The sequence below is a fragment of the Artemia franciscana genome, chromosome 17 (assembly GCF_032884065.1).
Source record: "Artemia franciscana chromosome 17, ASM3288406v1, whole genome shotgun sequence".
Classification (NCBI taxonomy): Eukaryota; Metazoa; Arthropoda; class Branchiopoda; order Anostraca; family Artemiidae; genus Artemia; species Artemia franciscana.
In genome coordinates this window covers 35,362,473-35,376,703 of record NC_088879.1, presented here as the reverse complement: position 1 = coordinate 35,376,703, position 14,231 = coordinate 35,362,473, and the positions used below count along the sequence as shown (strand labels likewise).

The following is a 14,231-nucleotide window of genomic DNA, read 5'->3' as shown; positions in this document are numbered from 1 at the left end:
AATTTCCCTATCACCTTTACAACAAACTTCACCCTCCTATACATAGCTGCTATTATTGCTACAAAACAAGACGGCAAGCCTATTTCTAACAGGTTTTCAATTAACAACCTCCTATTTACTGAATCAAAAGCACTTCTCAGGTCTAAAAAGATACAAATAGCCAACCATTTTTCCATCTCAATATTTCCAAAGTAAAAATATGGTCAATAGTGCTGAATGTCAATCTGAATCCACTTGTACTGGACTCAGTATTTCCTCTTTATCTAACCAATCTCTTAGCCTAAATTCCAAAACCTTATTTGCACATTAGGGGAAGGGGGGGGGGGGTGCATTATATCAAATACCTAACCTAACCACCTCTATATATAAATATTAATTTAAATGTAATTGCATCATAGTTTGTTTCACAAAAGAACCTAACTTTACTTATTGAGTGTGTTCTGAATAACACACTGTAGCATCCTGCTGGGCATGCTTGCTTATTATTTTAGTGTTGCTTTATTATGCGCTTATATTATTGTAGCATCCTGCTGAGATTGCTTGCTTATCAGCTTAGTGTTGTTTTTGTTATGTGCTTATGTTGTTATATTTACAGGTGCTTGGGTCTTAATAAAGAGCTAAATCAACTTGAGACATAGGAACTCTACATGGTGTCAGAAGTGGGATTTTGAACAGCAAAGATGGATGGAGTTGCCCCTCCAGCAATCAACTGGGAATCTGAAAACCTTGATGAAGAATGGTCAAAGTTTGAAGAACATGCAAGACTTGTTTCTAGGCCCTCTCTCTGGTAAATTGGAGAAGATTCAGTGTGCCTATCTACTTATATGGATTGGCGAAAAAGGAAGAGATCTTTAAAACTTTTGACATTGAAGCAGACGATTCAAATAAAATCGAGCCTTACCTTCTGAAATTTCGTGAGTATGCTGCTCCAAAGAAGAACAAAGTATTTGTCAGATATATCTTCCAGAAACGTGACCACCGTGATGGAGAGACACTTGAGAAATACATCACAGAGCTGAAGTTGCTAGTCAAGCCATGCGAATACCATGATCCAAAAGAGATGACCAGAGACAAAATCGTCTGTGGAATCAGAAATCCAAAAATAAGAGAGAAACTTCTAGCTGACGGCAACAGCCTAACACTTGAAAGAGCAGTAGAAGTTTGTAGGATCTATGAGACGACCCAAGCACAGCTGAAATCATTTGACAACAATTCCCACCATCCCCCAATCAAACAGGAAGTGGATGTAGTATACCGGAAACAACCAAAACCAGCAGACGCAAGATCAAGAACAAAAGGCACAGAGTGCTACTTCTGTGGAGGAATCTATGGCCCTGGACACAGCTGTCCTGCCAAAGGGAAAACATGCTCAAAGTGCAGAAAATTAAACCACTTTGCAAAAGTATGCTGCAGCAAAGTCGTGAATGCTATCGAAAATGACAAACAGAGCCGAATAGCAGAAACTGCTGAAGAAGATGAAATACTGCTATATGCTGTACAACAAGATGGGAGTAAGGATGAGGCGTTCGTTCCACTGAAGATCAACAATCAGACTACTGTAAGCTTCAAAATTGATACCGGTGCTCAGGCAAACATCATACCAAAACACTACTTTGATCTCCTTGCTCCAAAACCACTCATACAACCAACAAAGCAAAAACTCACCAGTTACTGTGGCTCAACGATCCCAACAGCCGGAACCTGCCTCCTGTCATGCACCTATAATGGAGCTCCTGAACAGAAACATAGGTTTTTCATAGCTGGAGGAAATTCTGTTCCTATCCTTGGATTCAAGTCTAGCAAAAACATGAACCTGGTGAAACTTGTCCTGAATATAGATGCCTTAGATGACAGCAAATCAACGCCAGATTTGGAGCCACTCCTTGAACAGTACAAAGAGCTGTTCTCTGGCATTGGGAAAATACAAGGCAAGTGCGAGATTCACCTCAAGGAAGGAGCTGTGCCGACAGCATATCCTGCCAGAAAAGTGCCTATTGCAATGCGTGAGAAATTGAAACAAGAGCTGAACAGATTGGAAAGCTTGAGGATAATAGAAAAGGTGGGAGAGCCTACGGAATGGGTCAACTCGATGGTGCTAGTTGAAAAGAAGGATGGCGGTGTGAGACTTTGTATTGATCCAGTAGACCTGAACAAAGCCATCAAGCGCCCTCATTACCCAATCCCGACTTTTGAAGATGCCATTTCTGATTTGAGCGGTGCGAAATATTTCTCAAAGCTTGATGCCACCTCAGGGTACTGGTCGCTTGTGCTCTCAAAATCAGCTTCAGACCTCACGACCTTTAATACAATTTATGGCAGATACCGTTGGAGGAGATATCCCTTTGGGCTGATATCTGCCCAGGATGAGTTCCAGCGGAAGATGGAAGAGATATTTCAAGGTCTGAAAGGTCTTAAAATACTTGTCGATGACCTACTTATCTATGGAGCCACACGAGAAGAGCACAACAGAAGACTTGCGGAAGTGCTCGAAAGAGCAAGACAGAAGGGGGTAAAATTTAATAGATCAAAGTGCCAGATTGCAGTCCAGTCAGTCTGCTACTTCGGCCACATCATCAGCAATGCTGGCATCAAACCAAACCCCGAGAAACTCCGTGCCATCAACGAGATTCCTACTCCAAAATCGAAGGAGGAACTCCAGACTCTCCTTGGAATGCTAAGCTTTCTGTCAAGGTACATCCCAAGCCTGGCAACACAGAACCAACCCTTGAGGGATCTGATTAAAGTAAACGAGTTCGAATGGAAAGAGCTCCACACCATATGTCTCAACCAGCTCAAAGAGTCCATAGTAACCAGCCTGGCTTTCTTTGACAGCTCCAGCCCAACCCTTGAGCTCGAAGTTGACGCCTCAAAACATGGACTAGGGGCACAAATATCCGTGAATGGCAAAATCTTTGCTTACACATCAAGATCACTGAGTAAATCCGAACAGAACTACTCACAGCTAGAAAAGGAACTCTTTGCCATAGTCTATGGTTGCCGGCATTACCACCATTATCTATACGGAAGGAAAGTACAAGTCATCACGGATCATCGACCACTCGAATCTATACTAATCAAACCCCTCCATACAGCACCACCAAGGATTCAACGCCTGATGATGTACATACAGCCATATGACTTGACTTTCAAGTACCGAGCCGGTATGGAAATCCCTGTCGCAGATGCACTCTCAAGACTACATCTTCCTGACATTGATGAAGAATTACACAAAGAGATCGAAATCTTTGTATATTCGTTTTTAAAATCCATACCCGCCACGGGCAGCAGACTGGAGGAGATCAAACAGGAGACCTTAACAGATCACGAACTCCAAGCACTGAAGAGGGTCATCTTGGAGGGGTGGCCTGACAACAAGAGACAATGCCCAAACACCATAGTCCAATACTGGAGTATTCGCCAAGATCTCTCAACGCATGATGACCTGATCTTCAAAGGTTCAAGAATTGTGATTCCTACCAGTCTACGAGACAATGTCTTACAGGGACTACATTCCACTCATTTGGGCACTGAAAAAACCAAGCAAAGAGCCCAAATGATCATTTACTGGCCAGGTATCAGGAAAGACATTGAACGGTTTATCCAAAGATGTGATGCCTGCACTCACACAATGTCAAACAATCAAAAAGAGCCAATGATTCCCACGCCGATCCCGTCACTACCATGACAGCATGTGGGATGTGATTTGTTTGAATGGAATGGGAAGCAGTATGCAATAACAGTCGACTATTACAGCCGCTATTTTGAGGTGGATAACCTAACCTCCACCACCACTTCTCATGTGGTCACAAAACTCAAAGGACACTTTGCTCACCATGGAATACCAGCAATTCTCACTTCTGATAACAGGCCACAGTTCAGTTCCAGCGAATTCAGGCTATTCACAGAAAACTGGGGCATTGAACATCAAACGTCTAGCCCTTATCACCCCACAGCAAACGGGCTCGTCGAGAAATACGTGCAAACCTGTAAGAGAATCTTGAACAAGTCCAAGATCAGTGGACAGGACCCATACATCAGTATCCTAGAATACCGGAACACTCCCGTAGACGGTATGGCAGCACCAGCCCAGCTGCTCATGAGCCAACAGCTGTGATCAGTCCTCCCTGTCACGCAGAAGCACCTAGAGAAGAACATTGTGTCCAAAGCAAGCTTTCAGAAACACAGAGAGAAATCAAGAGTGCGACAGAAGGAGTACTACGACAGGACCGCTAAATCCTTACCCAAAATTCAGGTAGGGTCAAGAGTGAGTGTCCAAATGACACCCAGCAGTCCTTGGAAGAGAGGAACCATTGTCGAAGTGTGCCCGCAGCCGCGATCCTACACAATTGCTACTGATGATGGATCAATGCTCTGATGCAACAGGGTCAGACTCTCCCATAGGAATTCAGACGAAGCAATCCACTCAAAACAAGACTACCAAAATGTAGAATTTACCCAACCGTCCAAGTTGGTACCCAAAGTCAGCCCGGTTGAGCGTCCAGCCTCACCCAGCCTGGCAGCCCCCCCCCCCGAACACAATGGAAATATTGTCAATGTCCCTACTAGCGCTGTAACACAGCAACAAACAAAACCAGTCCGGGACAGAGGCGGAGTGACGCAAACAAGATCGGGTAGAACAATAATCAAACCCACCAGGTTAAACTTATAGAGACAATAGCATGCTCAGAAGAAGGAAGATGTAGCATCCTGCTGGGCATGCTTGCTTATTAGTTTAGTGTTGCTTTATTATGTGCTTATATTATTGTAGCATCCTGCTGAGATTGCTTGCTTATCAGCTTAGTGTTGTTTTTGTTATGTGCTTATGTTGTTATATTTACAGGTGCTTGGGTCTTAATAAAGAGCTAAATCAACTTGAGACATAGGAACTCTACACACACAATTACCTAACAACCATATTGATGCATAGCTTAGATTTTTTGTTATGCATTGATGTATACAATTCTTCTCAATTCCTATTTTGATAGCAATACATGAGGGTTTGAGTTTCACATTATTTTGCATAATTGCATAGCCTACTAGTTTTGACCCTATTTTCTAATGTAGCAAGAAGTTAGGCCTACTTAAAAAAGAAAAAAATTGTAAGCTGACCAATGGTCAGCATTGCACAGCAAGTGATATCCTGATTCAATGTCTAGCTGGGAGTGTTACAAAACATTGATTCTTCATTTGAGTGCAAAAAACATTTGATTCTTCTTAAGTTTTTCCTCTAAATTTTTCCAGGTAGGCTAATCATTATAGCTAGGTGTACTGTGGCTAAGCTTACAGAGTCACACCATTGACCCTTATCCCAACCAAAATAACAGCAACACCAGGCCTTAAACTCCTAAGCTTAGGTTTTCAAGCCTGGAGTAGCCTACAAGAAACTTTGCTAGGAGGGCTCAAATGTATCTATAAATTAATATTAAAAGTTGTTACAGGCTACCAATAAACTGCAAAGTTTTTTGAAGCACTTCAATGAATTACAGGATTCAATCTAGCCAAGGCTAGCTTAAGTAATTATCATTGAATGTTTTAAATCAGCTTTCTTTGAACTATATACATTTTTTTCTGGACAATTAGACCTATTACTCACTCTAGGCTATGCCATCTCTACAAAACAATTTACCACTGACTTTGGATAGGCTAGCAACTGTCCAAGGATTACAGGAATTTAGTTATAAGCTTCCTAAAGCAAGACCTGAAGACTTCACCCCCCAACAAACAATTCAACCAAGCTTCTCTAGATATGCCCAGCAGATCACATTAATGCTTGAACTTTACCAATGAATTTTTTATTAAAAATCATTTTAAGGTCAAAATAAGATTGTTTACCATCACTGGTTCTTTGAACAATTGCAGTTCCATTCTCTTCCCTGCATAAAGGCTCATAGTCTTCAAACTAAAAGTTTTATATTATTGTAGTGATGAAAATGATGTTAAGTTACTTAACTAAAGATGCTCGTTAACTATCTTTAGCAAAAGTTACTGAAAAAGTTACTTTGAAGTAACTTTTCTGTCGTTCCAGCTGCTAAATAGCCTCAGCTGGAACGGAAAAAGTTACTTTTAGTAACTTTTAGTTACTTTTTGTCTCAGCTGGAACACGCTCCAAAATACACCCCTGGAGACTTACAGAGGTACTGCTAAATAATGAGAATCCTACCCTTTCACCTTTTCCAAGATTTATGCCGGATGCACATTGGTTTTTCGTCCCGTTCACATTGGCACGAAAAACCCGTTTAATTTACTTTACACTTTCACTTAGTTCACTTAACTTAGGCTTTTTTCAAAGTTGAACTTTTTTCAACTTATAAGTGATTACTTATAAGTGAGACTTTTATTTCAGAAAAGCTTTGAAAATGTCTTCAGTTGAACATTTGATAATTGATTTTATTAGCTCTAGGCCCTATTTGTATAATCCAAAAAATGACAATTATAAGGATAGGCATCTCAAAATCAATGCATGGGAGAGTTTCTCAAATCAGCTGGCAAGTCAAGGAATGGTAATCTCAGGTAGGCCTAGACCTTGGATTGAATAAATAAGTTAGATAGAAGTGTAAATCTTTTCAGGCTTAGGAAGGATAGACACTCTCGCAACAGTTTATGAAGGTTGTGTGATCTTTAATCAATGAAAATGCTAATAGGCTATTAAAAGCTTTGCTTATAGGCTATTGTTATTTGAAGGGTTCACATGTTAGACAATGCAACTATCTGACTTCCTTTTCCCTAGCACTTGCTATATTGTTTATTATTATTAAAGGAATCTACAGCCTAGTAAGGTATAGTAGATTGTTCAGGGGATTTTTAATGGTCTCTGGCAGGTAGCCTACAATAGAAAAACAATAGGAGTTGTCTTTTGTTGTAGGATTTCGACAAGTCTCTGGATTAAATGAATAAGTAACTAGGAAAAATTTGATCTACCATACATCAAATCAGATGGCAAGTCAAGGACTATTAATCTCAGGTAGGCATAGACCTTGGTTTGGCTAAATAAGTTAAACAGAAATAAGTCTTTTCAGGCTTAGGAAGGATAGATCCTCTTGCATTAGTATATGAAGGTAGTGTGATTTTAATCAATAGAAATGCTAGTTGGCTATTAGATGCTTTGCTTGTAGGCCATTGTTATTTGGTGGGTTCACCTTGTAGACTATACAACTGTCTGGCTTCCTTTGCCCTTGCAATATATTTTTTTATCAATATTGTTATTATTATTAAGGGAAATCTTTAGTTAGATTCCAAAAGATATTTAATGGTTACTGGCATGTAGCCCAAATAGAAAACAATAGGAGCCACATTTTTTTGTAGGGTTTTGACAAGTTTCAGGATTGAATGAATATAAACTAGGAAAAATTTGACCTGTTACACACCTCCTTCAGTTTTAATAGACTAGTTTAAACTAGCTTATTTTTACTTAATAATAAATTTTTTTAGGTACCAGTGATCGGTGTATTATCAAATTGCAACTTTAATTGGTAGTTTTGATTTTTTCATTTGTTGGAGGCAAAAGTTTTGACATTTCAGTCAGTATCACTTACTATTCTTTTCTTTTCCCTTAATTGTATTAGATAAAATTCTTTCATAAAAAGTAAAAGGACATAAAAAGTCTTTCAAAGAAAACTGCCAGAAATTTTTAATTTTTGAAATCCATGGGGAAATGCAAAGATGTAGTGGTAGATATAAAAGATGCAGTTTTTTCATAATATAATGGTGATATTGATGCTTTACTGAATTTTAGATAAAAAATGGCAAAAAAATGTTTTGTAATGCTTCATGATTTTGTTAAAAATTTAGAAACTATTGTTAAAGGACTGTAGTTCAAGCAAGAACAATTAAATTTGCTTCTTTTATTTGGAGGGTGGGGAGAGGGAGCTAAATTTAAAACTTGTTGGGCTTGCATGGAAAAGGAATGGACCCCCTTTCTTGTTTGGGACTGTGTAATCATCAATTTTAGAAGTGACATGACAAAGTTAAAAAAAGAAAAAGATATGAAAAAGCTAAAAATGAAAAATCTCCTTCAACTAAAATAATTTCCATAAAATTTATCAAAACTTCATTTACTTCTTTTTTGCAGTTACTGAGCTTCAAAAAAAATGGGTCAGTCTGAGAGAGCGATATGTCCGACTGAAGAAAATTTCAAAACTGCCAAGTGGTTCTGCAGCTTTGAAGACAAAGGCAGCAAACCAGGAGTTTATTCAAAGAATGGATTTTTTAAGAGATGTTATCATTGATAGGAGCAGAAAAACCATTGGCATGGAATTGTACATATAAACTGAAATATATATATATATATATATATATATATATATATATATATATATATATATATATATATATATATATATATATATATATATATATATATATATATATTTATATATATTATATATATTTATTAACAAGGAATCAAATGGCAGCCATCACAGATTAGTTTACAGTTTGTATGTCCTAAATAATATGTGTTTGTATATGCTAAGTAACAATTATAAAAGGTATTGCTTCATTTTAATTTGAATATCTGTGTTATAAGAATTGGTTGATTGGCACTATAATTGTTGTTTAAAGGCTTAAGACTTATGCAATCTGAACACAAAACTAATGTTGACATTGAAAAATAACATATCAATGAATGTAAAACTCGATTATCAAAAGAGTTTGTATCTATGAAATTTAACCTGGATTGTCAAAAATTAAATTAAGAATAATAATGTGATGTTATGTGAATATATCATGGTAATTTTTTACTTCAAGAAAACCCTTCATATTAATTTCCAGCCTTGTTTCTAAGAATAATTTGTTTTAGGTAACTGTGTATCTTCATTGCCTGTCATCAATGTAATCGAACAGCAAATAACAGAAGATTACTCTGAAGAAATTGATTTTGATATTACTCATAGTCCTTCAGGTTGGTCCTTATTATTTATACAACAAAAATTTAAAACTTGATATATTATGGAAACAATAGTATTCCAATACTAATATTGGAAATACTGGTAGCATTATTCTAAGTTCAAGATCGAAAATAATGAAGTGTTTAAACGTATTGAATTTTTAATTAGTATTTGGAATACATTTTCAATGTAAATTGACCTGGAATGGGAGGAGTCCCTAGCCCCAAAAACTTTCAACTATACAATTATCAGAAAGTGTACAATTACTTTTGGTCCAAAAGAAAATGAGATTTGCAATTATTGACATAAACATAAATGTTAAATTTATGTTCAGTATTTATGAGAAATATGATTATTATTAATTAACTCAAGGGGGGCTTTGGCCCCAAGATTTTTATGGCACTTGGTATTCACCAAATGACATACAGCGATTGCAATTTCTGTCAGTTTGTCAGTCTTGGTTTTGCTAGTTTGGGCACTTCCAGATAAACTAGGACAATAAAATTTGGCAGGCGTATCAGGGACCAGACAAGATTAAATTGAAATAGTCTCTTCCCCGATTCGACCATCTGGCGAGGAGTGGGAAGACAGTTAGTTTGGAAAATTAGAAAAAATGAGGTATTCTTAACTTACAAACGGGTGATTGGATCTTAATGAAATTTTATATTTAGCAGGATATAGTGTCTCAGAACTTTTATTTTAAATCTCGACCGGATCCGGTGGCATTGGGGGAGTTGGAGGGGGAAACCTGAAATCTTGGAAAATGCTTAGAGTGGAGAGGTTGGGATGAAACCTGGTGGGAAGAATCTCTTGGCTCTTCCAACCTCCTCTCACGTGCCATATGAGCTCTCAGCTCTTATTGTCTTAGTTTCTTGTTTTTAGGAGTTGTTACTTTTGTCTTAACAGTTTTATCTTCTGTTTTAAAAACATTGCTGCTATTTTTGTTGAGTTTGTGTTAAATCGATCTTCAGTCCCAATTTGAATTACTTTCTTAGCATGGTATAAGTATATGCTCTTCCCTTATATAAAAGAACTGGCATCAAAACTATTTGTATGTTAACTATATAATCTAAAAAAAATAAAATAAAATAGAGCTCTTCTGTTCAGTAACTTGTCCCTCGTTTTTGCAGAACAGAATCATAAACTATAGTACAAACCTTCATCCATCAAACATTAATGTATTCTATTTTCCAGAATTTCGCTGTGTGTCCCAAGAAGAAGCCAATTCAGAAGAATTCCTAATCGAAACGGAATCTCCACAGGCATCCACTTCAATTGCTCCAGATGAGCACTTCCAAACTTATAAAAACGTTCAAAAAAGAAACCGAACCAAAACAGAGGGAAGTACTTCATCTGCAACTGATGAAGCAATTCTCTCATACCTGAGTGAAAAACAAAAAAGGGATAAAAATAAAGTTATAACTATGGATGAAGACCAGCATTTTCTAATGTCACTTGTATCATTCATGAAGGATATACCAGCTGAGGAGAAACTGCAGTGTCGCATGAAAATCATGAATGCTATACTAGAACATACCAAAAAACGTTGAAATATGTTTTATCTTTTTCACTTTAAGCCAATATTTGATTTTTTTTTGTTATTATATTTTAATCTTTAGTCATTTCATATTAAATGCTTTCTCTCTCTATATATATATTCAGGATATTTATATATACAAATAGTGTATGATATGTTTGCATGCATATTTATTTATAAATCAAGTCACAATGTGCCTCTCAATGCTTTTTCTCGCTGCCAAGGAACAGCACCCTCTACAGATAAGAAATAATCCATTAGTCTATTTCTAAGATCTTGATTTGTTCTGGAAGAATTGTTGCTCCCAACTCTGCCAAGCTGAGAAATCCCACTTCCTATTGATAGCTCTTGAATATCAGTTGGGGCTCCTCTAGTTGAAATAATGAAATTGTGTAAACATACAGAAGCAATGATTATTGCTTTTACTTTTTCAGGCTGTGCTAGTATTTCAGTTCGGAAAATTCTGAACCTCTGCACAAGTATACCAAACGTATTTTCAATTAGGCGCCGAGCTGTGGATAATCGGTAATTGAAAATTTTTTGTGCTTCTGAGAGTCTATTTCCAGGAAAAGGTCTCATTATATAACTACACAATGGAAAGGCTTCATCAGCAACAACAAAAAAATGGAAAATTTTCTGTTGTTCCAGGCAATGGAAGTGAATCAGGAAGCTTTATTTTCCCAGTGTCTATGCCTTTCCCAAGATCTGACCTGGCAAATACACCCCCATCACTCTCACTTCCAAAAGCTCCAACATCTACATAAATAAACTTGTAATTAGCATCACATGCAGCTAAAAGTATAAGGCTAAAATAATTTTTATAATTGTAAAATTGAGACCCAGACTTGTATGGGCACTGAATTCGCACATGTTTACCATCTAAGGCACCAATGCAATTTGGCAAAAAACATTTTGCCCTAAAAGTTTCACTGACACTTTTCAATGTATCTGATTGAGGCTCTTGCAGATACATTGGACTTAAAACTTCATATATTGCTATCATTGTATCTGATAATATCTGTGAAACTGTTGAGTGACCAACACGAAATTCATAATGGAGAGCTGCCATTGACATACCAGTGCCCAGATATTTTAGTGTCAAAGCAAGCTTCAGTTCTGGAGAGATTGCCTTTCTAAAATTGGTGTTTTTTTTGTTATAAAAGGCCTCACTAAACTAAGCAATTCAACATACTCTGCCTTTGTTAATCTTACAAAATTTAAAAATTTCTCTTCATCATCTCTCATAAGTAAGTCATTAAGCAGTGTCAGATGGCCTTTCGCAGTCCTCTCCCTTTCTTGTAGAATTGGATGTACCCATAGTCTTTTCTTCCTAAAAAGTAAATATATAAATTATAAACAAATTAAAGTAATATTCCTTTCATATTATAGTTTAAGCAAAAGACTGTTTGACTGGTCAATTCAGCTGTAACACAAACATAAAAATTTGAATTCAATTAGTACTTGTCAAAGAAACCAATGCTTTAAAACTATTTTGGTAATAACTGAAAATTAAAGGAAAGTAAAGAGTAATGTTAAGGCTTAGAACAATTAGAACTGCATGAATAGAAAATGGACACTGTGATTAAAATTTTATGCCAATGCATTTTACCAATCATTTTCACAAACCATGTGTACAAAAATTGTTAAGTTCTTCAAAATATATGCCAATGTTAGAATTTACCTGGATACCTGACTGACTGACCATATTTCGAACATTAATACAAAAAGTATAATTCAATCCTACTTTCCCTCACTATTTCTACCAACCAGGGCATTGAAGCATCCCAATTAAACACCCTATTTCTACCTGGGATTTTGTTCATGTTTCCATTCCCTAGGATACAGACTATATACATATATAGCCTAGGCTATATATATATATATATATATATATATATATATATATATATATATATATATATATATATATATATATATATATATATATATATATATATATATATATATATATATACATATATATGGTAAAATTCTAGTTTAGTGACTTCTTGCTATCTCGGAAAGAGGTTGAGTTAGGAAAATGAAACTTTCAGGGATTTGTCTACAGACTAAAGTATGTCCTGGGAAGGTATTTTGAAGTGCCTACCTCCACTCACTCTCCCTCAAAAGGGTCCTGACCTTTGATGACCTTTAAAAATATGTGCTATAAAAGTGAAACCTTGCAAAATAGATCTTCTGCTTGAATGAAGTACAACAAAATTGTTTTCAGCTTGACAACTTTGTTCAATCCCAATTTATAAGGTTTTAAAGATATGCAAATACATTTCCAAAATTTTGAAAAAAAAACCATTGATATGGCTCAGAATTTTACTCAAATAACAGTTTCATTTTCAGAACTAGTGGCAGAGAAAAAGCAACTGGTAACTGAAAATTAAGGTAAAATGTTGTTTTCTAAAAATTTTGATAGGTATAGACCTGCTATGTAGGCAAATTTCAGGGTCCTCTTGAGTGAGAGGGATTGGAAGTAGGTACTTTAAAATACCTCCCTGGGATACCTAGCCCCTTTCCGAGATAGCAAGAAGTCACTAAACTAAAATTTTACCATGTTTTTGGTAATATGGTAAATTAGCCCTTGTGTTGGGTTGTTGCCTCTGAATTATTTGTCTTTATTATTTTTTCTATTGTTTGGTAAATGACAACTTATACTTATTGACGACATGACTGCCTGTCCATGGATTATTCTTTATGGTTGATTGTGTTTGGCTATGCTGTTTGACCTATGTGATTGAATGGATGAGTAGGGTTAAGGCCTCATTCAAGTGCTGGTCTATATTAATCACTAATTTAGGAAAACAGTCTTCCTTTTCTCCTTCTGTCCCGTTTTTTTATGTGTTTTTGCTGTTGCATTGGTGATTTCTCTTTTCAAGATATATATATATATATATATATATATATATATATATTGCCTTCACGAGGCCATAGGCCTTATATGAAATTCAGTTAGACCAAATCATTAGTGGGTTATTCCGTTAAAACAGCATCTATAACTTTGAAATACCCTTTAATTTTCTTCTTTTGCTGCCTTAAGTGAAGAATTAGCAGCAAATCTTCATCAGAGCTACTTTCATTATCATTGACCATATAAGTGTTATCCATCCTCAATTCCATGATCCAACAATTCAAAATTTTTGCCTAGTCCTATTAGTCATTTTTCATTTTTCAATGTGAACGGCAAGATTTCAATGTGAAGAGACCTAAGTAAAGTCACTTAACTTAGACTACTTAACTAAGTTAAGTGATGCCAATGTGCATCCGCTTTTATCATAGAATTCGGTCAGGTTCAAATGGGCTAAATTTTCATGTCAGATCCCTAATTCAAGTGGCGAAGTTCCCGCGCCCCCCCTTTGCAGGTCATGTAATCTTAAGAATGAAACAATAGATTACTGCCTATTTGAATGTAATATGCTGACGTCTGCACAGTATACCGTGCGATGTAAAATGTTAGAATACTTCAAACACCACAAAATTCCACTGACAGCCAAGAGTCTTGCTGACCATACTCTCTCACAGAGCACAGAGCTCAATATATATTCTCTTATAATTCAACTGCTGGTATCAAAAGATATACTTCAAGAAATCTGAGCAGATACAAATCATATAAGACAAACCAGCTCCATAGCTCTGTCAATCCCACAGAGTGAGCCAAAAGGAAAAGGGCTAAATAGTATCCACTGAAAAGCCTGTCTGCTGAATAAGAAGAAGAAATATTCCACAACTTATTCCTGGTCTAAAATAATAAGAAAAAATGTACAACAGGTAAGCAAACTTCTTTATTAGCCTATATCTGA

At 36.4% G+C, this 14,231-nt stretch overlaps 1 protein-coding gene and 1 long non-coding RNA gene across 3 annotated transcripts; one reads left to right on the top strand and one right to left on the bottom strand.

The window, feature by feature from the left end:
• The first annotated feature begins 6,166 nt into the window (after window positions 1-6,166).
• Window positions 6,167-10,534, top strand: LOC136038186 (uncharacterized). 2 transcript variants are annotated; one of them, XR_010620145.1, is made up of 3 exons: window positions 6,167-6,510; window positions 8,069-8,899; window positions 10,080-10,534. XR_010620145.1 is itself a non-coding variant. In XM_065721270.1 (3 exons), the coding sequence occupies exons 1-3, from the start codon at window positions 6,357-6,359 to the stop codon at window positions 10,433-10,435; spliced, it is 612 nt and encodes a 203-aa protein (XP_065577342.1). In that variant the 5' UTR covers window positions 6,179-6,356; the 3' UTR covers window positions 10,436-10,534. The 2 variants fall into 2 exon arrangements, 1 of the variants encoding a protein (XP_065577342.1); XM_065721270.1 differs by having other exon boundaries at window positions 6,179-6,510; window positions 8,798-8,899.
• Window positions 10,535-10,575: 41 nt separating this feature from the next.
• LOC136038188 (uncharacterized) lies at window positions 10,576-13,598 on the bottom strand. Its single transcript, XR_010620146.1, has 2 exons — window positions 13,442-13,598; window positions 10,576-11,752 (listed from the first exon to the last, which is right to left on the bottom strand). It is a non-coding gene; the product is annotated as an uncharacterized LOC136038188 (long non-coding RNA).
• Between the last annotated feature and the right edge of the window lie 633 nt (window positions 13,599-14,231).